This window comes from Bacillus rossius, chromosome 12 (assembly GCF_032445375.1).
Source record: "Bacillus rossius redtenbacheri isolate Brsri chromosome 12, Brsri_v3, whole genome shotgun sequence".
In the NCBI taxonomy this organism is placed as follows: Eukaryota; Metazoa; Arthropoda; class Insecta; order Phasmatodea; family Bacillidae; genus Bacillus; species Bacillus rossius.
In genome coordinates, this window is record NC_086339.1 from 46,273,916 (window position 1) to 46,301,192 (window position 27,277).

Here is a 27,277-nt window from a genome sequence, read left to right on the forward strand (position 1 = left end):
CCTGTACAACAATATTAAAAAGATTCGACCCGGGTCTCTAATAGTCCACGCGCCACGGCACCACATATTTTCTTTTCGGGGGCATTCTTTCTTATTTTACTTATCGTAATTCTAATGGCCATAAACTTCACTTTCGAAATCATATCATTCATGCTTTCAGGCGGTCCCCTCGCGCGACCAATCTATATGAAGTCGGATCACTCGTACAGTCAGAGACACCATGTAACATAGCAGCTGACTCCGCCCACGGGAATGCAAGGGACGGCGTTACTTTCTTGTTCATCGAAGACGTCGCTACGGAAACCAGGTCTCCTGCCCCAGTGCCGAAAACTGGAATTTTTGACGCTTACCGAATCCCCGTCCGGTATTCTGGACTCGTGCATTTCAAATACGCAACTTTTACGTAAACGTATGTAAGTTTAACCATGACTCCCGCACAACCCCGCTTGATCGCGGCTACCGCCCACGCCCGTGCGACCAGTGAACACACGCACGTTCGCACTTCAACTTCAACAACTGGTACTGGCCTACGTTTCAGTTTGTAGCCATAAGCAAGTCTGGTGCTCCGAAGATCAAAAATACCCCTGAGCAAATATATCATCGTCACGTGAGAGCAGATGCAGCTACAGCATCACGAGATGCTGCGTGTATTACGGATGCTGTAATGTTTATATTGACATTCCTAATCAGGAGCACATGGAGTAAACACTGGACCCGTTGTGCTTCGTCGTAACGTAAATAGAACATGCGAAATACGCGAAAGGTGCCCATGCAGAAATATGTATCATAAATCAAATTTGTTCACTTGAAGAAATTAATATATAGCTTCATACGCCTGTAAGTTCAGAAGCGTCAAGACAGATTCCCTGTTATACGGAGGGTATATTCCGCTTGCGATAAGCTTGTGAAACATGATGTCGCGGGCATGGAGAAGAGGACATTGATACAGAATGTGATTAATATCCTGTTGTTCGTACCCACAATCACATGTTGGAGTATCCAGGAGATGAATTATGAACAGGTGTTGTTTGTATCGACCATGATTAAGGCGTAACCGTACCATCGTTGTGACAAAACCTCTTTTCCCAATCACTTTACAAAACCATGCTTCCCTCTGCAATTGAGGTTGAACAAGCCTGTATGCCCGGCCTGTCGTTGAAGCGTCCCATTCCTTTTACCACTGCTGTCGAATTTCCATTGCAAGAAGATGTTTTAGGTGGGACAGCATCAAATTCCCAAAAGGGTCTCCAGCCAGGGTAGCCAGTTTAGCAAGTTTGTCGGCGTGCTCGTTGTCGGTTATGCCCATATGACTCGGTATTCATTAAGGCGAAAATCCCCTCAGTAGTATAGGAAAGTATTTCCGGGCGCATGGCGCTGGCGCGTGGTGTGTGGCCGGTGTCCGCCATATTGGATTGTGACGTCACGACGGCCATCTTGGATGGATGTGACCTTGACCTTTGACCTTGACCTTGAATTTTATCCTCAAAAATCGTCAAAATCCTCCAAAATTGGGCAAAATTTGCCCAAAATTCCTCAAAAATCGCCAAAATTTCCATTTCTGTGGAAAAAAGTTCCGCCAAAAATTCGCAAAAAATTCCTCAATTCGAAAATCAGGATTTCGAAAATCCTCAAAAGTCGTTTTGCCCTAGAAAGAACCCTAATTCCTAAAACTGGCTAAAAACTCCTAAGAGATAGCCGCTTATAAGCCATTTCTAGGAATAAGGATACCATGACCGCCATCTTGGATTATGTCGTCACCGATGCATTTTTCGTTACGGCCGCCATCTTTAACTTTTTTATTTATTATCCGATTTTAATAAAATATTTTTTAAAAATTATAAAAAAAATTAAATAATAAAATTTTAATAAAACATTTATAAAAAACAAACATTAACGACACGGAGTTCGGAGTCCTCGGTTCGAACCCGGTGAGGACAAAAAAAAATTAAAAATGACGACAGGCTCCTTCCTTAATGGCGGCTGCAGGCAGACTGACTCCCACCACTTTTCTTAAAGCATATATATCGTCACCTAGTATGACGTCATGTTCGCCATCTTGTCTTTGATGCTGGAAGCCATCATCATCATTGTATCGTCGACGAGAGTGCGCTGACACCATGTTAGTTTAGTTCGTATCCGCTAGAGTGCAGTAATCATTTATTATTACTGTGACACCCGCCATCTTGAAATATGGCCGCCATCTTGAAAATCCGTAATTATTTAGCTAGAAATTCGGGAAAAATTCCAAAATTCATTAAATAAATCACTCATTAACTTACATATTGATTCGATCCGCTCCAGTCCTTGGTTCGATCCCTGAATGATGCAAAACATTTAATTTTATATAAAAAATAATAATTTCAATAAACCATGTTCAAAATTCTTAAAGAGACTTTAAATCCTCTACTACCATCATCCTATCAGACACCAAGACCACCATATTGGAAAGTCGTAATTGTAATGCTAGAGATTCGGGAAAAAGTTCAAAATTCATAAAATAAATTTGTAATCTATATACTGATTGATTAGATCGACTAAGGTCCTTGGTTCGATCCCTGGCCGATACAAAACAACTTTAATTTTAAAAAAGTACCAGAAAAGTGTAAGGTTCGAGAAATAAAACACCTCAAAGTCTATTACAAACATAATATTTATTACACAATTTCTATCCTACTACAGAATCACTTGCGAAAGCCAACAACAATCTTATAAACATTTAGCCCTGCATAGACGTGCAACGACTACTTCTTAGCTCCAAATGGCTCCCAAAGCTCCAACAGCCTCCAAATGCTTGACAGCTCCAAATGCTTAACACAGCTCCAAATGGCTCCAAATGCTCCAAACGGCTCCAAATGCTCCAAATGTCTCCAGCAGCTCCAAATGCTTGACAGCTCCAAATGCTTCAAAAGGCTCCAAATGCTCCAACAGCTCCAAAAAAAGGCTCCAAATGCTCCAATAGCCTCCAAACGCTTAACACAGCTCCAAATGGCTCCAAATGCTCCAAACGGCCTCCAAATGCTTGACAGCCTCCAAATGCTTAACACAGCTCTAAATGGCTCCAAAAGCTCCAAACGGTCTCCAAATGCTTGACAGCTCCAAATGTCTCCAGCAGCTCCAAATGCTCCAACAGCTCCAAAAAAGGCTCCAAATGCTCCAACAGCCTCCAAATGCTTAACGGAGCTCCAAATGGCTCCAAATGCTTGACAGCTCCAAATGCATAACACAGCTCCAAATGGCTCCAAATGCTCCAAACGGCCTCCAAATGCTTGACAGCTCCAAATGTCTCCAGCAGCTCCAAATGCTCCAACAGCTCCAAAAAAAAGGCTCCAAAAGCTCCAACAGCCTCCAAATGCTTAACACAGTTCCAAATGGCTCCAAATGCTCCAAACGGCCTCCAAATGCTTGACAGCTCCAAATGTTTCCAGCAGCTCCAAATGCTCCAAATGCTTGACAGCTCCAAATGCTTCAAAAGGCTCCAAATGCTCCAAATGCTCCAAACGGCCTCCAAATGGCTCCAACAGCTCCAACAGCCTCCAAATGCTTAACACAGCTCTAAATGGCTCCAACAGCTCCAAAAGACTCCAAATGCTTCAAAAGGCTCCAATTGCTCCAAGAGCTCCATCTTCAATTGGTTCCAACTGATTCCTATTACTTTTATCGAACTTGGCATGATTACTAACATGTCTTTATCAGTATACATTTTGACTGGCAGTGGTAACGTTTTTTTACACCTTTAAGTTATAAGTTTTATTTAGAAATCAGATTTCGATAAATGATAGCTTCCATCTGGAAAGAAAATATATTAATTTATCTTCAAGTTTATACACATACATTTAATTTAATCCATTATTGTATGTAGCCAGCTTCCCTCAGTTCTTTGAGTATGAAGGATATTTCTTTAATGTTCGAATAGTTTCCTGCACAAAGCGATCCATGTAGTAGTCGTAGCCTGTTAACCAATATGTTAGGATCTTCCCATGAGGTATAATCAAACTCTTCTGCTGCCTTCATCATCCTTGCATGTTTATAATAAATATTATCTCTGGTGTTTATCGTTTTAACACCAACCACAAGGTCACTTTCGTCATCTTGCCAGTGATTATCACAAGCTTGATCAGGATAATTTATTTTATTACGCCGTTTCCATCGTTTTGGTCTCAAACCACCATCACAGTCTTCGCTCTTGCATGCTTTTGGTGCTTCAGTACAGTACTCAATCATGTCAGCCTCAGATGTGTCACCACAATCTTCAATCATGCCAGCTTCTGATGTGTCACCACAGTCTTCAATCATGTCAGCACCACAAACTTGATCAGGATAATTTATTTTATTACGTCGTTTCCATCGTTTTGGTCTCAGACTGCCATCACAGTCTTCGATCTTGCCTGCTTTAGGTGTTTCAGTACAGTACTCAATCATGTCAGCCTCAGATGTGACACCACAATCTTCAATCATGCCAGCCTCAGATGATTCATCAAAGTCTTCGACCTTGTAAGCTTCAGGTGGTTCTCCATCTTTCACATTTTCATGGAGACGACTAGATATTGGAGTAAATATATTTTCATTTCTAATGTGGTTACAACTTCCTTCGTTTGTTTTAAATTTTAAATTATTATCTTGATCTAGATCAGTAATTTTAGCATTAGCTTTTTCGCCTTCGTTCCTCTTCCGCGATGTTGTAGCCCAGTCTTCGTTATCTTTATTCATCTTAATTGTACAGGTCTTGTAATGTCTATCCAAGTAATATCTTCTACCAAAGGATTTCTGACACTGACTGCAATGAAATGGTTTTTGACAAGGACCCAAATTACACTCGCTTCTCTCATGTCGTTTAGCATTCTTTCTCAAGGTAAACACCTTGCTACAGTATCTACAGTGATGACGTTTTGATACAGCAACAAATCCCGTTTCAGGATTCATATTAGTTATTGAGACTAATGCCAGATGCAAACTAAGAGTTTTAAATTAGATATATTACTTAAATAGAATTTTTTAATTATTTCATCAGCGAGAATTAATTTATCTCATTCAAAGGTACTTGTTGCAAGTAGTTCTGCTTTTCAACAACAGATGTCGCCACATGTTACTTGCAGGTAAATAATATTTAGTTATTTTATGAGGGATGCGGGATGCTCACTAACGATCGCAAAAGAAGGATGGCTTCGCTAGACTCCAAGGAGAAGGAAGTTCGTCCATCCTGTTAGTGCTTCTTAGATTTCTCAGAGATTATTTGACTGAGTAATGATATTTTTTTTTTAAATTTCCACCTGATAAAAATATTACAAGTGCTGATTTATTGGCAGAATTTCAATAATTAAATGCGACCTTGAATAAAAAATGACATGACTCATTAAGTAAAAAAAATTCTTCATGCAGAGATCAATTCCTCATCAGTAACCAGAAGCACTCGGAGAAAACCATCAGATGTCTAGTCAGGAATAATCAGAAGCACCCAGAGAAAACCATCAAAATATTGTCAAGAATAATCAGGAGCACACGGAGAAATCCACCATAATATTGACAAGAATAATCAGGAGCACACGGAGAAAACCACCGCAAGTTTTCTTTGATATCATAAAATTCCAGGAAAAAAATAATACTAAAAATAAAAATAAATTAATAAAAAATTAAAAAAAAAAAATACATAAAATTCTGGCTTGTACTAGAACTCTATCTTTGTTCAACAATGAGAAGTTCACAAGCTAGCAGAATTTTATGTATTTTTTTTATTTTTTTTTTTAAATTTTTTATTAATTTATTTTTATTTTTAGTATTATTTTTTTCCTGAAATTTTATGATATCAAAGAAAACTTGCGGTGGTTTTCTCCGTGTGCTCCTGATTATTCTTGTCAATATTATGGTGGATTTCTCCGTGTGCTCCTGATTATTCTTGACAATATTTTGATGGTTTTCTCTGGGTGCTTCTGATTATTCCTGACTAGACATCTGATGGTTTTCTCCGAGTGCTTCTGGTTACTGATGAGGAATTGATCTCTGCATGAAGAATTTTTTTTACTTAATGAGTCATGTCATTTTTTATTCAAGGTCGCATTTAATTATTGAAATTCTGCCAATAAATCAGCACTTGTAATATTTTTATCAGGTGGAAATTAAAAAAAAAAAATATCATTACTCAGTCAAATAATCTCTGAGAAATCTAAGAAGCACTAACAGGATGGACGAACTTCCTTCTCCTTGGAGTCTAGCGAAGCCATCCTTCTTTTGCGATCGTTAGTGAGCATCCCGCATCCCGCATAAAATAACTAAATATTATTTACCTGCAAGTAACATGTGGCGACATCTGTTGTTGAAAAGCAGAACTACTTGCAACAAGTACCTTTGAATGAGATAAATTAATTCTCGCTGATGAAATAATTAAAAAATTCTATTTAAGTAATATATCTAATTTAAAACTCTTAGTTTGCATCTGGCATTAGTCTCAATAACTAATATGAATCTTGAAACGGGATTTGTTGCTGTATCAAAACGTCATCACTGTAGATACTGTAGCAAGGTGTTTACCTTGAGAAAGAATGCTAAACGACATGAGAGAAGCGAGTGTAATTTGGGTCCTTGTCAAAAACCATTTCATTGCAGTCAGTGTCAGAAATCCTTTGGTAGAAGATATTACTTGGATAGACATTACAAGACCTGTACAATTAAGATGAATAAAGATAACGAAGACTGGGCTACAACATCGCGGAAGAGGAACGAAGGCGAAAAAGCTAATGCTAAAATTACTGATCTAGATCAAGATAATAATTTAAAATTTAAAACAAACGAAGGAAGTTGTAACCACATTAGAAATGAAAATATATTTACTCCAATATCTAGTCGTCTCCATGAAAATGTGAAAGATGGAGAACCACCTGAAGCTTACAAGGTCGAAGACTTTGATGAATCATCTGAGGCTGGCATGATTGAAGATTGTGGTGACACATCTGAGGCTGACATGATTGAGTACTGTACTGAAACACCTAAAGAAGGCAAGATCGAAGACTGTGATGGCAGTCTGAGACCAAAACGATGGAAACGACGTAATAAAATAAATTATCCTGATCAAGTTTGTGGTGCTGACATGATTGAAGACTGTGGTGACACATCAGAAGCTGGCATGATTGAAGATTGTGGTGACACATCTGAGGCTGACATGATTGAGTACTGTACTGAAGCACCAAAAGCATGCAAGAGCGAAGACTGTGATGGTGGTTTGAGACCAAAACGATGGAAACGGCGTAATAAAATAAATTATCCTGATCAAGCTTGTGATAATCACTGGCAAGATGACGAAAGTGACCTTGTGGTTGGTGTTAAAACGATAAACACCAGAGATAATATTTATTATAAACATGCAAGGATGATGAAGGCAGCAGAAGAGTTTGATTATACCTCATGGGAAGATCCTAACATATTGGTTAACAGGCTACGACTACTACATGGATCGCTTTGTGCAGGAAACTATTCGAACATTAAAGAAATATCCTTCATACTCAAAGAACTGAGGGAAGCTGGCTACATACAATAATGGATTAAATTAAATGTATGTGTATAAACTTGAAGATAAATTAATATATTTTCTTTCCAGATGGAAGCTATCATTTATCGAAATCTGATTTCTAAATAAAACTTATAACTTAAAGGTGTAAAAAAACGTTACCACGGCCAGTCAAAATGTATACTGATAAAGACATGTTAGTAATCATGCCAAGTTCGATAAAAGTAATAGGAATCAGTTGGAACCAATTGAAGATGGAGCTCTTGGAGCAATTGGAGCCTTTTGAAGCATTTGGAGTCTTTTGGAGCTGTTGGAGCCATTTAGAGCTGTGTTAAGCATTTGGAGGCTGTTGGAGCCATTTGGAGCATTTGGAGCTGCTGGAAACATTTGGAGCTGTCAAGCATTTGGAGGCTGTTGGAGCTGTTGGAGCCATTTGGAGGCCGTTTGGAGCATTTGGAGCATTTGGAGCCTTTTGAAGCATTTGGAGCTGTCAAGCATTTGGAGCATTTGGAGCTGCTGGAAACATTTGGAGCTGTCAAGCATTTGGAGGCCGTTTGGAGCATTTGGAGCAATTTGGAACTGTGTTAAGCATTTGGAGGCTGTTGGAGCTTTTGGAGCCTTTTTTTTGGAGCTGTTGGAGCATTTGGAGCTGCTGGAGACATTTGGAGCTGTCAAGCATTTGGAGGCCGTTTGGAGCATTTGGAGCCATTTGGAGCTGTGTTATGCATTTGGAGCTGTCAAGCATTTGGAGCCATTTGGAGCTCCGTTAAGCATTTGGAGGCTGTTGGAGCATTTGGAGCCTTTTTTTGGAGCTGTTGGAGCATTTGGAGCCATTTAGAGCTGTGTTAAGCATTTGGAGGCTGTCAAGCATTTGGAGGCCGTTTGGAGCATTTGGAGCCATTTGGAGCTGTGTTAAGCGTTTGGAGGCTATTGGAGCATTTGGAGCCTTTTTTTGGAGCTGTTGGAGCATTTGGAGCCTTTTGAAGCATTTGGAGCTGTCAAGCATTTGGAGCTGCTGGAGACATTTGGAGCATTTGGAGCCGTTTGGAGCATTTGGAGCCATTTGGAGCTGTGTTAAGCATTTGGAGCTGTCAAGCATTTGGAGGCTGTTGGAGCTTTGGGAGCCATTTGGAGCTAAGAAGTAGTCGTTGCACGTCTATGCAGGGCTAAATGTTTATAAGATTGTTGTTGGCTTTCGCAAGTGATTCTGTAGTAGGATAGAAATTGTGTAATAAATATTATGTTTGTAATAGACTTTGAGGTGTTTTATTTCTCGAACCTTACACTTTTCTGGTACTTTTTTAAAATTAAAGTTGTTTTGTATCGGCCAGGGATCGAACCAAGGACCTTAGTCGATCTAATCAATCAGTATATAGATTACAAATTTATTTTATGAATTTTGAACTTTTTCCCGAATCTCTAGCATTACAATTACGACTTTCCAATATGGTGGTCTTGGTGTCTGATAGGATGATGGTAGTAGAGGATTTAAAGTCTCTTTAAGAATTTTGAACATGGTTTATTGAAATTATTATTTTTTATATAAAATTAAATGTTTTGCATCATTCAGGGATCGAACCAAGGACTGGAGCGGATCGAATCAATATGTAAGTTAATGAGTGATTTATTTAATGAATTTTGGAATTTTTCCCGAATTTCTAGCTAAATAATTACGGATTTTCAAGATGGCGGCCATATTTCAAGATGGCGGGTGTCACAGTAATAATAAATGATTACTGCACTCTAGCGGATACGAACTAAACTAACATGGTGTCAGCGCACTCTCGTCGACGATACAATGATGATGATGGCTTCCAGCATCAAAGACAAGATGGCGAACATGACGTCATACTAGGTGACGATATATATGCTTTAAGAAAAGTGGTGGGAGTCAGTCTGCCTGCAGCCGCCATTAAGGAAGGAGCCTGTCGTCATTTTTAATTTTTTTTTGTCCTCACCGGGTTCGAACCGAGGACTCCGAACTCCGTGTCGTTAATGTTTGTTTTTTATAAATGTTTTATTAAAATTTTATTATTTAATTTTTTTTATAATTTTTAAAAAATATTTTATTAAAATCGGATAATAAATAAAAAAGTTAAAGATGGCGGCCGTAACGAAAAATGCATCGGTGACGACATAATCCAAGATGGCGGTCATGGTATCCTTATTCCTAGAAATGGCTTATAAGCGGCTATCTCTTAGGAGTTTTTAGCCAGTTTTAGGAATTAGGGTTCTTTCTAGGGCAAAACGACTTTTGAGGATTTTCGAAATCCTGATTTTCGAATTGAGGAATTTTTTGCGAATTTTTGGCGGAACTTTTTTCCACAGAAATGGAAATTTTGGCGATTTTTGAGGAATTTTGGGCAAATTTTGCCCAATTTTGGAGGATTTTGACGATTTTTGAGGATAAAATTCAAGGTCAAGGTCAAAGGTCAAGGTCACATCCATCCAAGATGGCCGTCGTGACGTCACAATCCAATATGGCGGACACCGGCCACACACCACGCGCCAGCGCCATGCGCCCGGAAATACTTTCCTATACTACTCCCCTCCATTCTTACATATAGTAGATATAATATATTTGATTCTCAGTATGAGATCCGTATCATCAGTTAGGGATTTCTGGATAGATGTAAGCGCAGAGACTGCACTATATGAGTCAGTATATAGACAAACACGTACATGCGCTCTGGAGGAGAGACAGTTCACTGCTTGGTGAATAGCATACATTTCTGCGTAGAATATGCTGCTGTATGGGGGAAGCTTGTAGAGACCAGAGACTTTAATATCAGGAATGAAGTAGGCACACCCAACTAGATGACCCACTTTTGACCCATCTGTGTATACGTGCAGATATCCTGGAGTGGCCGCAACATGTATCTTGTGCAGACTGCATACTTCAGTAGCGTGGAGCCGGTGTTTTACGGAGCAGAACATTGAAAGAATGGTACCCCATAAGGTAACATAAAAACTGTAGCGGTATCTTGGACTGGAAAATGTTTAGTACTGGCCCGTAACTTGGGTAAAACGTCTATGCCCACATTATTAATAATGGTGCGAAGTGGACTCTTCAGATAGTATCTTGCCTTGAGCCAAAGTCGGTTAGATAGTAGTAACCGGCGGAAGTGATATGGTTCAACATTGGCTTCAACATGTATTCCTGAAATTGGAGATGAGTTCATCACTCCGAGACACATGCGGAGGCATTGATTTTGTAATAACTGTAGTTCAGATAGCCTGATTGGGGAGAGAGTCGCCATAAACATGCAGCCGTAATCCATTTTAGCCCTTATAAAGGCTTTATAGAATATTAGAAGAGTAAAAGGATCACCACCCCAACGAGTGTTACTAACCATTTTGAGTAGGTTGATAGACTGTAGTAGGTGTAGTTTGAGTCGCTGTGTTTGCTGCTTCCAATTCAATGTAGAGTCCACTATCATACCGAGGTATTGGTGGTATTGCACCACAGGTATTCTGATGTTAAATATGAAAAGATTAATTAAAGTTAAATCTAGGCATTTTCTCATAAAAAGTACGATCCGAGTCTTCTGAGGCGAGATGGTAAGATGATTATCCGATGCCCATCGACCCAAGTGGAGAAATGAACCAGCCATACGTTCTACCGTATTTGTGACATTTTCCGCCAGATAATAGAGGAAGATATCATCAGCATACGTCACTGATCGAACATAAGGCACAATGTGAAATATGAGGTCCTGTGTGTATATAATAAAAAGTAGGGGACTCAACACCCCTCCTTGGGGAGTTCCTTGATACACCCATCTGTCTGACATGTGACAGTTCCCAACTTTGATATAGGTGGTTCTGCAGGCGATTAACTGATGCAAGACATCAATAAGTAGACTCGGGATACCCAAGGCTCCCAACTTGTACACCAGGCGGGGAATATGGACAGCATCAAATGCGGCAGATAGATCTAGAAAAGTGGTAATGAGAATCTTCTTATTATCCAGAGCCTCCCATATCCAGCGCATAAGAATAGTTATGGCATCAATAGTGGATCTGCCACGACGGAATCCAAACTGCTCTCTGCGGAGAAGATGGTGTGCTTCCAACCACCATTCAAGTCTGTTTTTGACAATACGTTCAAAAGTTTTGGAGATACAGGAAAGGAGCGTTATGGGCCTATAAGAGGCAGCCAGATTGGGGTCTTTGTTAGGCTTGAGAACCATGATAACCACACTCTCTTTCCATTTCAGTGGTATATATCCATAAGTTAATATACCGTTAAACAGGTGCGTAAAAATTTGTGAGCAGTTTGCGGAAGATTGAATATGTGTGAGTAGTGAATCCCATCTTTTCCTGAGGAGCTTTTACTAGTGCGAAGTACCGAACTATATTCATCGGCTGTGATAGGTGCAAGTAACATATCGACATCGCTGGAACCTTTTGGTGTAAGGTTTCCCATGATGATACTGTCAGCGTGAAATCCGACTTCATCAGCTGATGGCACATAGGCAGGTGCCACGGAATGATGAAAATCATAGATCACGTCTTCTGATGGCATATGAGTAGTAGACTTTACGGTCCCCTTTTTCAATGTGCGCATGACACGCCAAATGTCATACGAAGGAGCTCTATTCAAAAGTGAGCCACAGTATGTCCGCCAGTGTCACCGCTTGGTGGTTTTGACTTCCAACTTTAATTTAGCCTGTGCAGATAAATAGAGAAGGAAGTTTGCCTTGTTACTGCATCGTCGATAATCCCGAAGAGCCTGCTTACGAAGGACATTCAAGTGGTGACATTCTGCCGTCCACCAGCCGCAGTATGGCCGTCGGAGCTTTGAGAGGTGGTTGCACTGGATTTTGAGGGGTGTGCTCTCTTTGATGGCCAATCTGATGACCTCCTGCAGAGTATCATAGGCCGCCTGAACATCGTATTTAGAGTCCATTCGAACATCGGTTAGGTTGTGTTCTATGTAAGTTCGATAATCCTCCCATAGGCATTGCTGATGTTTATATCCGGTGTACCATAGGACAGAAAAGTCAGCTGTGAGCTGTGGTTGGAAAGACCGCAATGTGTCATTGTTCATTTCTACAGGGAAATGGTCACTCCCCAGTGGATCGCTTAGTAGGGCCCATGTGAAGTCCGCTGCTATGTCTTGCGTGCAGAGAGTAATATAAATGGCAGAGGACCGTTGCTGATGAGTACCCATATAAGTATGGCTCCCATCATTCATGACCACCTGCTGAGATGCCGCAATGTAGGCAGCCAGGTTTTTCCCTGCAGAGTCTATTTTCTGGTCACGCCACATAGTGTGATGAGCATTAAAATCCCCGCCTATAATCGTGGTAGTACACAGCGATCCAAATAGGCTTTCCCAGTCCGCAGTGCTAATGGAATGTTGGGGCCGAGCATAAACAGAGAAGCAATGCAGTTTCTGCCTTTTGTATGTTATAGTAGCACCTGCTATCTCAACATGGGGGCAAGAGGGTGGGAGATGGGCTTCCTGCGACGGCAGTGCAGAATTTACCAGAACAGCGACTCCTCGATGGACAGCGGATGTATTGTGATAGACCTGGTAGCCCGAGAATTGCATATTATCAGTATAAGTTGTCCAATTGGTTTCCTGTAGCAATATGATGTCCACTGGCATTTTGTACAGATACTCTTGCAGAATCCCTCGTTGAAGAGAGATCGAGCGACAGTTCCACTGTAGTAGTTTCATACAGGCAGAGAATGGAGAGTAAGAAGTGTTAACCATGCACTCCGAAGGAATAAGGGAATCAATTAGTGGGAGCTGCAGTTGATCTGATAAGTTGAAGTGCCTCTTGAATGGCAGGTGTCGTTTCTACCACAGTTTTGTGGACATGAGAAATGAGGCATGTAAATCTTGCAATCAATTTGCCAAAGTCATTCCCAGGATGTGTATTATCCACACAAGGGACTGTGACACCCGATCCTGAAGTAGTGGCAATGGGTAATGCAAGACCATTACTAGATGTGTCCGTGTCTGTTCTAAATTGTGCATAGAATGACGCAAGGGTTTTTCTGGGATGTGGGGACAGTGGTGAAGTGCCATGTGATATGTGGGCGATGGGAAGTCTTCATTCAGGCTGGACAGACGGTGCTTCCGCTTGTTTGGCTGAGTGATAGATCGAGCGTAGGAATGTTCATAGATGGTAGTCATCTGCGGTGGATTATCGTGTTGTGTGTCATGCGTAGAAACACCATGAGTTGCTGTGTTACTAGTACCCAGTGATGGAAAAGTATCCACATATATATTGGTACCAGGGCATACAGAATCACATTACTGCTGTGGTGCGTTATCACATTGGGTATTGGCAGGTCTGTCAAGCACCACCTGTTTCGCAGCATGATATGAAATGTTGCGGTTGGCCATTACAGTTTTGATTTCTTTCTCAGTGCGCCATGCAGGACATTGAACCTGGTCCGTAGATAAATGTGCACCTTTGCAATTTAGGCATCTTAAGTGTGAGGCTTGACAATCCTGGGTATTGTGATTTTCGCCACATCCAGCGCACCGTAGTGTCTTTGAACGGCAATGTTTTGCCGAATGTCTAAAACGCTGACATTTTGAACAAAGGAGAACAGACTGGACTTTGGGTTTTACCGTGAATAGCGTCTTATAAATCACGACTTTGTCCGGTAACAGTTGGCCCTTAAATGTAAGACAAATAAGTTTTGTAAGTACATACATGTTCTCGCCCTCAATAATCACTCTTCGAGTCATACGTTCAACTTAAGATATATCATAAGGCGTTTCATTGCCATCACGAATTTCTGCCTCCGTGAATTCTAAGGGGATCCCGTACACCAATCCCTGTCGTTAGATCATAGAAAGAGGCAGTGGCGAGGCGTGAGGTTTACATGAGGGGAAGCAACAACTCCGTTCGCATCAAAACAAGATGGGGGAGGGGGGGGAAGGGGGAGGGGTGGGTCCGGGGACCCTCCCCCGGGAAAATATGGATTTCAAGGTACAAAATGGTGCTATTTAAGTAGTTTTCTTAACTGAACATTGACTATTCCACAGGTAGAAAAATTGACATTTTTTTAAAATAAATTATTTTAAAAAAATAATGTTTGACTTACATTATTCTGATAGTTAAATACCTACTCTACATTACTTATATACTAAGTGGGAGTGTAGTATCATCGATATCTGGTACAAAATATATAAACAGACAACACATGACAAAGTAAGTACTTAAAATAAAGAGAAGAACCTCATAAAAATGTACTAGAATAGTAAAAATTAAATCTTGGTATTTTTCGTACCAACACAAAAGAAATTATCTTCATACGTGATCAGAAACTCTGTTAACTGGTACGTGTACCAAGAAACTGGCACGTCAATCATTCCTGAAACGCCACGATTTTTTTTCCTAGCCTAAATTATTCTAAGTGTGTAGGGGAGGGTCCAGGTTAGGGGAGGACCTAAGTGTGTCTCAGGCCAAAGCCTATACACTCTACCATGCGGGTTTTTATCCATGCAGGACAAGGGCGCGTGCATCGTGTGCTATTGGGGTTTACTGGCCAGCCATGGCTGCGATTGGCGCCATGACTGACGCCCCATTGGTCGCCTAGCTTAAAAGCTAGCTAATGTGACCCAGGTAAAACCTGCATAGACACAGGGAAAACCCTGGGCCGGGTCATGCGGGGATCAAATAAACATGCATTAAGCAAGCAGGTAACTACTGGACAAGAGGGAAGAATGGTCCAGGTAAGAAGAGTTGGAGGGACTGAAAAATCAACCATGCTGGAGTTGGGTGATTGGGCCTTGCAGCCCGCATTTAAATTTTGGGTACTCCTGGGTTATTATTAACCAGGGGCGCATGCGCCCCCAGGGGCGGGCGACTTCACTCGTCAGCCCAGCCCAGCTGCCCAGGCAGCCACAGTTAAACCAGATGTGGGCAGACGAGCCAGTAAACCGGCTCGAACTGCGGGCGTACGGGGCGAAAGGCAGCCTGACATCGCGCCCTCTTTATCTTCCTTCTTCCAGTCAACAGCCAACAACCTTTCAAGCCAGGGTGGGGGTAAAACGTTCAGGCGAATTAAGTATCTTGCGAGTCGGACCCTCTTGTCCTCCAAAATCCCGGGACGGTTGAAGGTCGCGCCGCCCAGGCTACCACTGGCTCCAACTAAAAGGCGCCGCCATCTCTTCCTTCAGAGTTACGATGCTGTTCAGTTCCGTTGCGCGCGCGGCAGTTCACAGCTCCGCAATTTCCAGCCCGCAGTTCGTCTACACTTCGCATCTAGGGCACATCGAGCTCCCCTGCGGTGCCTTCGCCAACGGAAATGCTTTCTGCCACGCGCCGAGCTGCATTCAGGCTACCTTTCATCCCGATAGCCGTAATAACGACTCCACAGGCCGGCCATTGGTCCGCGGACTGCTATTGGTTATTCACAGTCACCCCAGCGAGATTGCAACTCTCGAGCTGGGATCCCGTATCCGCCAACCGCGGGACGCGTACGCCCACAAATCCCCCACGCACTGCCAGCCAACAGCCCTCGGGAGAGATGCGCGCGCCCCGAGAGACGACCGCCGACTGAAACGCCACCTCGCCACCTGCCCTGCCAAACTGTGGCGGACATAGCCGAAGCAGTCGGTGGAAGAATTCCACCGTCTGCTTCGGCCCTGTTCGCTTCAGTTCGGCAAGAAAGCGCTACCTTCGTAGCTTCTACCACGTGTTTTTACAGCCAATCCCCTCCCTGAACCTTTGTACCATGCCACCCCCCCCCCCCTTCCGAAAGGAAACTACTGCGGCAGCCTTCCTGCTGAAAACGGTCCTACCAGCGCTTCTAAACCTAGCAACGCTTCTAAAGGTGGGTCTACACTGTATAACAAAACAAGTTATAAAATGTTATATTACAAAGTTATACAACATGTTACAAAATGAAAAGAATGAAAATTATATTACAAGTTATACAACAAAGTTATATAACTTGTTATGAAAACGTGAAGAAAAATGTTATACAACAAGATCAAAGGAAGTTAAATAACTTGTTGTATAACATGTTGGCCGTTTGTCCACACTGGTATACATATTTAAAAACATGTAACATGTTATGAAACAAGTTGTATTACTTGTTATATAACTTATTATTTAACTTGTTATGTAACATGTTATGAAACAAGTTGTATAACTTGTTGTATAACATGTTACAAATATAACATGTTTTTGTTATATAGTGTAGACCCACCTTTAAACAGCATGTTTTGTGTGTCAACGAGTTCTTTTCTTATAGCCCACAGCGCACAGTACTGGGTCCCAAGAAGATAGTGTAAAAAATACATACACCTAACGGCACGAGCCAAAGTAAAATACTATTCTGAATAAAATATTTATTTAAAAAAATACAATGTCTGGAAACTGCCTGGGAAAGCACTGCTTGCCTTGCTTGCCCTGACGAGATGCCACTGGAAAGAGGGATAGTGCCTCGTAGGTTATGTGTTTTCAGTATGTCCTGTGTCACAAGCTTGTTAGCGGCCGTGGCCGTTTTCATAGTAACCTTGAGCCGGTTGGGTCCCGCCCTACGAATTTCAGTGATGTCATTAGAAAGATTGTGTAATTTTTTTCCCAAGGAAATTGGATGTAAATTCCCGACATTTTTGTCGATGCTCTCCACAAAAACAAAATACGGTCCTAAACTAGCTCGAATGTAGACTGAAACAGGAAGATTCGGTGCTTTATTGGAGTCCAAGTCATGATCATAGTCATTAGCAGGGAGTTTATTAGGTAGTTCCTGCCGTGATGCTAGTGGATGGTCTTGAGCTAGGGGATGCTCCGGTGGAGAAGTCATGCCTTCAATGGACTTACATACCTGGACTTCCATGTCGCCTGTTGTATCCCCCATTTTACTGGGGGTTTCAGACCTCTATTGCTAGGTTCCACCTGTCGGATCCATGGTCTCTGGCCGATGTCAATCTGCGGTGTCAGTTGAAACGACGATTTGTTGAATGGATACTCTTGATCACTCGTAGCGAAAGTATACACAACTGTAGATCAAGAAAGGAGCACCAGACTCGCTATATCTGTTCGTACAAACGTCCGAACCCAATCGCGAACTCCGATGGAATGACGCACGTCCGCACCAGTCAGCTGGCTGCTCGCGAGTGCCTCGTCGCACTCGTCACCCCTGTCCCCCAGCGCGCCTGGCGGCGGAGACGTGCAAACAGCATGGCCTCCACAAGGGTGGACCCCTGGGTCCAGCCCTGTTTATTGCAAGTTAATATATATATTTTTTTAGTAAAATAAATTTTAATGCTTATCTTTATTCCGGTTGTAGTTTTTCTTAGTTGTATCAAACTGACCCTATCTCTTATTTTCTGCTGTAATTTTATTTTTTAAAGCTTTTGAATTAATATTGATATTAACATTTTGTAATATTTTCTTTAAGTCTGCCCCCATTCTGATTTGTGGGTTTCTGGTTTTGGCTCTGGAATTGTTAGTATTTTGCGCAGAGCAATTTTTCTGCATTCAATTAATTTTTTTATACACGTTTGTACCCAGCTGGGGGCGGGTATTCTGACCTTTGGTCGAAAGTGATGAGCAAAGGTTTCAGTTTAACTATTATATGTAGTCTTATTTTGTAGCCAGTGTCTATGATTTGCATAGATCCTAATTTTATATTTCCGTGACTATTTTCATATTGATCTCAGTGTGTGAAATAAATATACATACTCGCTGTGGTTATTTTAAAGTAAAATAATTTTAAAAATAAAGCTTAGTTCGGACTTATAAAATAGTAACCATAATTATACCCTGTATTTTCAGGTTAAATAACATTCTAGAAAGAGGAGTGTAGATGAGAAATAACCATGTTATTATAGTGTAGCACGTGAATGTAAAATTGGTGGTGGGGGGTTGTCTCCTATCCTGGGTCCAGGCAGAGCCTCCTATCTAGGAGGCTCTGGTCCAGGGCGCGTAATCGAATGTGGGGGCCATGACAAACAGTTTTTATTGGCGCGCAAGTTCGTTCACGTATTTTATAGTTTATACTTGTCCACGTATTTTATGCCTCACATAAACTATATGTCACATTAAAACTAACATAATATCTGTTAACTATTTAAACTAAAAATGCAATAACAACATTACATAAAATAACTAGCCAGTTGTTTTAATCGGCGCGTACGCGCCAAACACACTAACATAAAAATAACTAAAATTAATAAAATAAAATAAAATGATAATTACTTAAAATTTAGAACTAACCAATAAAAAATATCAACAAAATTAACCATTTGAAACAAACTTCCTTGAGGAGCTGCATTTAACGTTTCATAAGTTTTTTAGCCGTAGCGAAGCTGGCTACAATCACAAACATTAAAATTTGTAGGCTACCTCTACATATTCCATAAAATATATGAGAATCTTTTCCCATATTATAGATGTTTGAATCGTCTAAACATTTGGAACTACATGACACACATACGCCAGGCTCTGACAAGCCTCAATATTCTCACAAAAATATTGAATACAGTCACTGTAATTTCTCTTTGATTTATTATACAAAAAATCGCACAAAAATGAAAATGTTACATATGCTTACATTAACTAAAATGTACCACACATTTAAACTAATTGTGTTCTTCCCTCCCCTGATTGCAATTATTAGTCTCCCCTCTAAATTAAGTAAATGTATATTTACTTTACCAATTTTAGTGAGAAACACATGTTATAAATTTGACTGTCTCATCCGACACACGTAAACTGTACGCTTTAAAGATTTTACACATCAAAAAAGATGTGTGTGAGCATAGGCATTAGTTTAGTTTCTTAACTCTTAATGTACTAGGAAAATTATGAATACAGCCAACATTTAAATTAAAAATACAAGAAAAGATTATTAAAAATTAAAAAGGATGTAATTACAAAAAGGCAAATCTGCAAAAAACATTTCAGGTATAAAAAAAAATATATGCACAAAAGAGAAATATACCAACAGATTATAAAATAAAAATCAAAGATTTAAACATATTTAGAAAATAAAAACGAAGATTTTTAAAAGGGAATAAGAACAAAACTCAAATTATGATCAAAAGATTCCTGTGACGCAAACTTATATTTACAAAAGAGAAAAAAATTCACCGTTATTCGTTTGGAGCTAAACTTTTTCAGATAGCCCTTTTTTGTAGTTTCTTGCATGGATATTCTTAAGATGTCTAAAGCGCCCATTGAAAAATGATAGATACAACAAACACTTTAAAACGATAGTGAAGGGGCGTTCCACTTATGTAGCTAAGGTTCAAATTTTACTCTATTGTTACACTTCCATTTTCTGTTTTCTACACATCTCTATGGAATAGGCTTATACCTTGACTCGAAGGTGTACATGTATCTCTGGCATCACAGAGTAGTGAGCGAGGAGTGTAGAGAGTGCGTATGGAACCACGCGCGGAACTCACCTCCTCGGCGTTCTGGAAGAGGGCGAGGTGTTCGTTGACGGACAGCAGGTCACGGCGGTCGGCCAAGGGCAGCAGGAACCTGCTCAGGCCGTACTGCATGTTGACTGCGTACTGCTGCTCCTTGGCCAGCAGCTGGCACACGGCGCGTCTCCTCGAGTCCTCGCGGCTCAGGGGCTCGGCCTGCGACACAGCCAGCGGCCCTCTACCACCCTCCCTCCTTCACCGGCATCCTCACTCAAGAACACCTCACACGGAATCCATCAGCCAGCGGCCCTCTACCACCCTCCCTCCTTCACCGGCATCCTCACTCCAGAACACCTCACACGGAATCCATCAGCCAGCGGCCCTCTACCACCCTCCCTCCTTCACCGGCATCCTCACTCCAGAACACCTCACACGGAATCCATCAGCCAGCGGCCCTCTACCACCCACCCTCCTTCACCGGCATCCTCACTCCAGAACACCTCACACAGAATCAATCACCCAGCGGCCCTCTACCACCCTCCCTCCTTCACCGGCATCCTCACTCCAGAACACCTCACACGGAATCCATCACCCAGCGGCCCTCTAACACCCTCCCTCCTTCACCGGCATCCTCCTCCAGAACACCTCACACGGAATCCATCAGCCAGCGGCCCTCTACCACCCTCCCTCCTTCACCGGCATCCTCACTCCAGAACACCTCACACGGAATCCATCAGCCAGCGGCCCTCTACCACCCTCCCTCCTTCACCGGCATCCTCACACGGAATACATCACCCAGCGGCCCTCTACCACCCTCCCTCCTTCACCGGCATCCTCACTCCAGAACACCTCACACGGAATCCATCAGCCAGCGGCCCTCTACCACCCTCCCTCCTTCACCTGCATCCTCACTCCAGAACACCTCACACGGAATCCATCAGCCAGCGGCCCTCTACCAACCTCCCTCCTTCACCGGCATCCTCACTCCAGAACACCTCACACGAAATCCATCAGCCAGCGGCCCTCTACCACCCTCCCTCCTTCACCGGCATCCTCACTCCAGAACACCTCACATGGAATCCATCAGCCAGTGGCCCTCTACCACTCTCCCTCCTTCACCGGTATCCTCACTCCAGAACACCTCACACGGAATACATCATACAGCGGCCCTCCACCACCCTCCCTCCTTCACTGGCATCCTCACTCCTGAACACCTCCCATGGAATCCATCAGCCAGTGGCCCTACAACCCCCCCTCCTTCACCAGCATCCTTACTCCGGTACACCTCACACGGAATCCATCAGCCAGCGGCCAACCTTCACCAGCATCCTCACTCCAGAACACCCCACACGGTATCCATCAGCCAGCGGCCCTCTACCACCCTCCCTCCTTCACCGGCATCCTCACTCCAGAAAACCTCACACGGAATCCATCAGCCAGCGGCCCTCTACCACCCTCCCTCCTTCACCGGCATCCTCACTCCAGAACACCTCACACGGAATCCATCAGCCAGCGGCCCTCTACCACCCTCCCTCCTTCACCAGCATCCTCACTCAAAAACACACAGAATCCATCACCCAGCGGCCCTCTACCACCCTCCCTCCTTCACCGTCATCCTCACTCCAGAACACCTTACACGGAATCCATCAGCCAGCTGACCTCTACCACCCTCCTTCCTTCACCGGCATCCTCACTCCAGAACACCTCACACGGAATCCATCAGCCAGCGGCCCTCTACCACCCTCCCTCCTTCACCGGCATCCTCACTCCAGAACACCTCACATGGAATCCATCAGCCAGCGGCCCTCTACCACCCTCCCTCCTTCACCAGCATCCTGTCTCCAGAACACCTCACACGGAAACCATCAGCCAGCGGCCCTCTACCACCCTCCCTCCTTCACCCGCATCCTCACTCCAGAACACCTCACACGGAATCCACCAGCCAGCGGCCCTCTACCACCCTCCCTCCTTCACCGGCATCCTCACTCCAGAACACCTCAAACGGAATCTATCAGCCAGCAGCCCCCTACCACCCTCCCTCCTTCACCGGCATCCTCACTTCAGAACACCTTACACGTAATCCATCACCCAGCGGCCCTCTACCACCCTTCCTTCTTCACCGGCATCCTCACTCCAGAACACCTCACACGGAATCCATCAGCCAGCGGCCCTCTACCACCCTCCCTCCTTCACCAGCGGCCCTCTACCACCCTCCCTCCTTCACCAGCATCCTCACTCCAGAACACCTCACACAGAATCCATCAGCCAGCGGCCCTCTACCACCCTCCCTCCATTACCTGCATCCTCACTCCAGAACACCTCACACGGAATCCATCAGCCAGCGGCCCTCTACCACCCTCCCTCCTTCACCGGCATCCTCACTCCAGAACACCTCACACGGAATCCATCAGCCAGTGGCCCTCTACCACCCTCCCTCCTTCACCTGCATCCTCACTCCAGAACACCTCACACGGCATCCATCAGCCAGCGGCCCTCTACCACCCTCCCTCCATTACCTGCATCCTCACTCCAGAACACCTCACACGGAATCCATCAGCTAGGGGCCCTCTACCACCCTCCCTCCTTCACAAGCATCCCCACTCCAGAACACCTCACACGGAATCCATCAGCCAGCGGCCCTCTACCACCCTCCCTCCTTCAACTGCATCCTCACTCCAGAACACCTCACACGGAATACATCAGCCAGCGGCCCTCTACCACCCTCCCTCCATTATCTGCATCCTCACTCCAGAACACCTCAAACGGAATCCATCAGCCAGCGGCCCTCTACCACCCTCCCTCCTTCACCGGCATCCTCACTCCAGAACACCTCACACGGAATCCATCAGCCAGTGGCCCTCTACCACCCTCCCTCCTTCACCTGCATCCTCACTCCAGAACACCTCACACGGCATCCATCAGCCAGCGGCCCTCTACCACCCTCCCTCCATTACCTGCATCCTCACTCCAGAACACCTCACACGGAATCCATCAGCTAGGGGCCCTCTACCACCCTCCCTCCTTCACAAGCATCCCCACTCCAGAACACCTCACACGGAATCCATCAGCCAGCGGCCCTCTACCACCCTCCCTCCTTCAACTGCATCCTCACTCCAGAACACCTCACACGGAATCCATCAGCCAGCGGCCCTCTACCACCCTTTCTCCTTTACTGGCATCCTCACTCCAGAACACCTCACACGGAATCCATCAGCCAGTGGCCCTCTACCACCCTCCCTCCTTCACCTGCATCCTCACTCCAGAACACCTCACACGGCATCCATCAGCCAGCGGCCCTCTACCACCCTCCCTCCATTACCTGCATCCTCACTCCAGAACACCTCACACGGAATCCATCAGCTAGGGGCCCTCTACCACCCTCCCTCCTTCACAAGCATCCCCACTCCAGAACACCTCACACGGAATCCATCAGCCAGCGGCCCTCTACCACCCTCCCTCCTTCAACTGCATCCTCACTCCAGAACACCTCACACGGAATCCATCAGCCAGCGGCCCTCTACCACCCTTTCTCCTTTACTGGCATCCTCACTCCAGAACACCTCACACGGAATCCATCAGCCAGTGGCCCTCTACCACCCTCCCTCCTTCACCTGCATCCTCACTCCAGAACACCTCACACGGCATCCATCAGCCAGCGGCCCTCTACCACCCTCCCTCCATTACCTGCATCCTCACTCCAGAACACCTCACACGGAATCCATCAGCTAGGGGCCCTCTACCACCCTCCCTCCTTCACAAGCATCCCCACTCCAGAACACCTCACACGGAATCCATCAGCCAGCGGCCCTCTACCACCCTCCCTCCTTCAACTGCATCCTCACTCCAGAACACCTCACACGGAATACATCAGCCAGCGGCCCTCTACCACCCTCCCTCCATTATCTGCATCCTCACTCCAGAACACCTCAAACGGAATCCATCAGCCAGCGGCCCTCTACCACCCTCCCTCCTTCACCGGCATCCTCACTCCAGAACACCTCACACGGAATCCATCAGCCAGTGGCCCTCTACCACCCTCCCTCCTTCACCTGCATCCTCACTCCAGAACACCTCACACGGCATCCATCAGCCAGCGGCCCTCTACCACCCTCCCTCCATTACCTGCATCCTCACTCCAGAACACCTCACACGGAATCCATCAGCTAGGGGCCCTCTACCACCCTCCCTCCTTCACAAGCATCCCCACTCCAGAACACCTCACACGGAATCCATCAGCCAGCGGCCCTCTACCACCCTCCCTCCTTCAACTGCATCCTCACTCCAGAACACCTCACACGGAATCCATCAGCCAGCGGCCCTCTACCACCCTTTCTCCTTTACTGGCATCCTCACTCCAGAACACCTCACACGGAATCCATCAGCCAGTGGCCCTCTACCACCCTCCCTCCTTCACCTGCATCCTCACTCCAGAACACCTCACACGGAATCTATCAGCCGCTGCCCTCTACCACCCTCCCTCCTTCACCTGCATCCTCACTCCAGAACACCTCACATGGAATCCATCAGCCAGCGGCCCTCTACCACCCTCCCTCCTTCACCAGCATCCTCACTCCAGAACACCTCACAGGAATCCATCAGCCAGCGGCCCTCTACCACCCTCCCTCTATTACCTGCATCCTCACTCCAGAACACTTCAAACGGAATCCATCAGCCAGCGGCCCTCTACCACCCTCCCTTCTTCACCGGCATCCTCACTTCAGAACACCTTACACGGAATCCATCACCCAGCGGCCCTCTACCACCCTTCCTTCATCACCGGCATCCTCTCTCCAGAACACCTCACACGGAATCCATCAGCCAGCGGCCCTCTACCACCCTCTCTCCTTTACTGGCATCCTCACTCCAGAACACCTCACACGGAATCCATCAGCCAGTGGCCCTCTACCACCCTCCCTCCTTCACCAGCAACCTCACTCCAGAACACCTCACACGGAATCCATCAGCCAGCTGCCCTCTACCACCCTCCCTCCTTCACCTGCATCCTCACTCCAGAACACCTCACACGGAATCCATCAGCCAGCGGCCCTCTACCACCCTCCCTCCTTCACCAGCATCCTCACTCCAGAACACCTCACACGGAATCCATCAGCCAGCGGCCCTCTACCACCCTCCCTCCATTACCTGCATCCTCACTCCAGAACACCTCACACGGAATCCATCAGCCAGCGGCCCTCTACCACCCTCTCTCCTTTACTGGCATCCTCACTCCAGAACACCTCACACGGAATCCATTAGCCGGTGGCCCTCTACCACCCTCCCTCCTTCACCTGCATCCTCACTCCAGAACACCTCACACGGAATCCATCAGCCAGCTGCCCTCTACCACCCTCCCTCCTTCACCTGCATCCTCACTCCAGAACACCTCACACGGAATCCATCAGCCAGCGGCCCTCTACCACCCTCTCTCCTTTACTGGCATCCTCACTCCAGAACATCTCACACGGAATCCATCAGCCAGCTGCCCTCTACCACCCTCCCTCCTTCACCTGCATCCTCACTCCAGAACACCTCACACGGAATCCATCAGCCAGCGGCCCTCTACCACTCTCCCTCCTTCACCATCATCCTCACTCCAGAACACCTCACACGGAATCCATCAGCTAGTAGGACTTTTCCGCTCGACATGTTTACGTAGTACACACTGATTGCCTACTGGTCTAACCCATGTTTGTTGGTCGACTACACAACACACTGGCATGTCCAGCCAGTATTCCCTGCCAATCTGTATACATTACCACAAGCACAGCTCCTCTCGCCAAAATATGGCAATTACACATTCACCACAATCCACCTTTCTTCACAAAAATATTGAACAAAGCCACTGTTATTAGTTTTTGCCTTATTCTGCACACAGTACACGAAGATTATAAACCTGACACTTCTCGTGATATTCTTAATGATATGGTCCTTTTTTTTTAGTTTGATACTTTTACTAGATTCTAGTTTTAAATAAATATGCCTGCTAACCTTTTTTTTTTAAATATTCATACTTAACATTTCAGATATTTAGACGGAAACTGACTTGTTTATAATGAAGTACATATAAATGCAAGAATAATTTTTTAAAAATGTAATAAATTATTTGTTAACTGCGCAGCAATGCATACAATTTACGAAGTTAAAAACAAAAATTAAGTGAATTAATTTATTAAAAAAATAATGGTATCCTTTAATTTAAATTATTCACAGTAAGTATGGGCAAAGGTTGGTATAATTGAAGCTTAAGTAATATGCCGGGAACCTATGAAAATATTTCTATTTTATTTCTGAAAATTTGTTATCATGTTATTTGGGCAGTTAAGAACTAAACTGGCTTTTATTTCACAGCACAAAAAAAAAGCTTCTAACGCCCAAAAGGGATACAGTTTATTTTTATATTTTGTTCTAAACGTTTATTTACTGGCCTTAAATCACACAAAATATATATTGTCTAAAGCTAACCTGTGGAATATATTTATCTATCCTACTAATATTATAAACGAGAAAGTTGTAAGTATGGATGGATGTTTGTTACTCTTTCACGTAAAACATACAGAATGGATTTTAATGAAATTTGGCCTACAACTAGCTGATAACCTGGATTAACACATATACTCCATATTAATATGAAATTCCATCACTAAGGGAGTGAAAAAGTGATAATTTCATTTTATAACAGAAAAAATCATAGGTCATAGACATACAAATAGTGAGTGAGTGTAATTTCTCTATGTCTGACACACGATCATACACATAGTAAGGTCTGGCAAATTCATATTCTTCTCCTTGGTGAGACCCGTCCGCTTAGTGGAGCTCGCAGCGGCTAGCAAAATAAAGGCGCTAATAACAGTTTAGTTTTGAACTTCACCAATAGATAGAGTTGCCTTGAATTTTAAACGCATCATCGTTTGATGCGTTTGTCATGTCTTTAATTTTCGTTTGTTTGTGCCGTATGCGTTCCTATACTATTCATCCGATTGCGATGAAATTTTGGTGATTTTTTATGCGCATGCCAATGAAGGTTACTGAGACGGTATAACTATTTTTCAATAGTTGGAGCACGAATCGTGTAAAAAAATGTGCTTATTTCATTTTATATAGCGGCACTTCGCCTGTTTTTGTTGTATAAGTGCGCACGCATGACACTATTTAAATATAAAAGAGAGACAGAGATAGAGTGATATATATATATATATAAAGAGTGAGATAGAGACGGAGAGATAAGTTGAGATAGAGTATACCTACAGATGTATAGAGCTATATAGAGACTTATATATATAAGATATAGAGATAGTGAGAAGTACGTATATATAAAGAGATAAATAGAGATAGAGAGATACATAGATGTATATAGATGTAGATAGAGATAAATATATATAGAGAAATAAATATATGTATAGATGAATTGTATTTGTGGAACTACT

At 43.9% G+C, this 27,277-nt stretch overlaps 1 protein-coding gene across 1 annotated transcript in view; it reads right to left on the bottom strand.

Moving 5' to 3' along the window:
- Positions 1-27,277, bottom strand: part of LOC134537975 (uncharacterized) — a 433,777-nt gene that overhangs the window by 106,087 nt on the left and 300,413 nt on the right. The window contains exon 14 of the mRNA XM_063378994.1: positions 19,890-20,048. Within this exon, the coding sequence (XP_063235064.1) occupies positions 19,890-20,048 (159 nt within the window). The remainder of the gene's footprint in view (positions 1-19,889; positions 20,049-27,277) is intronic.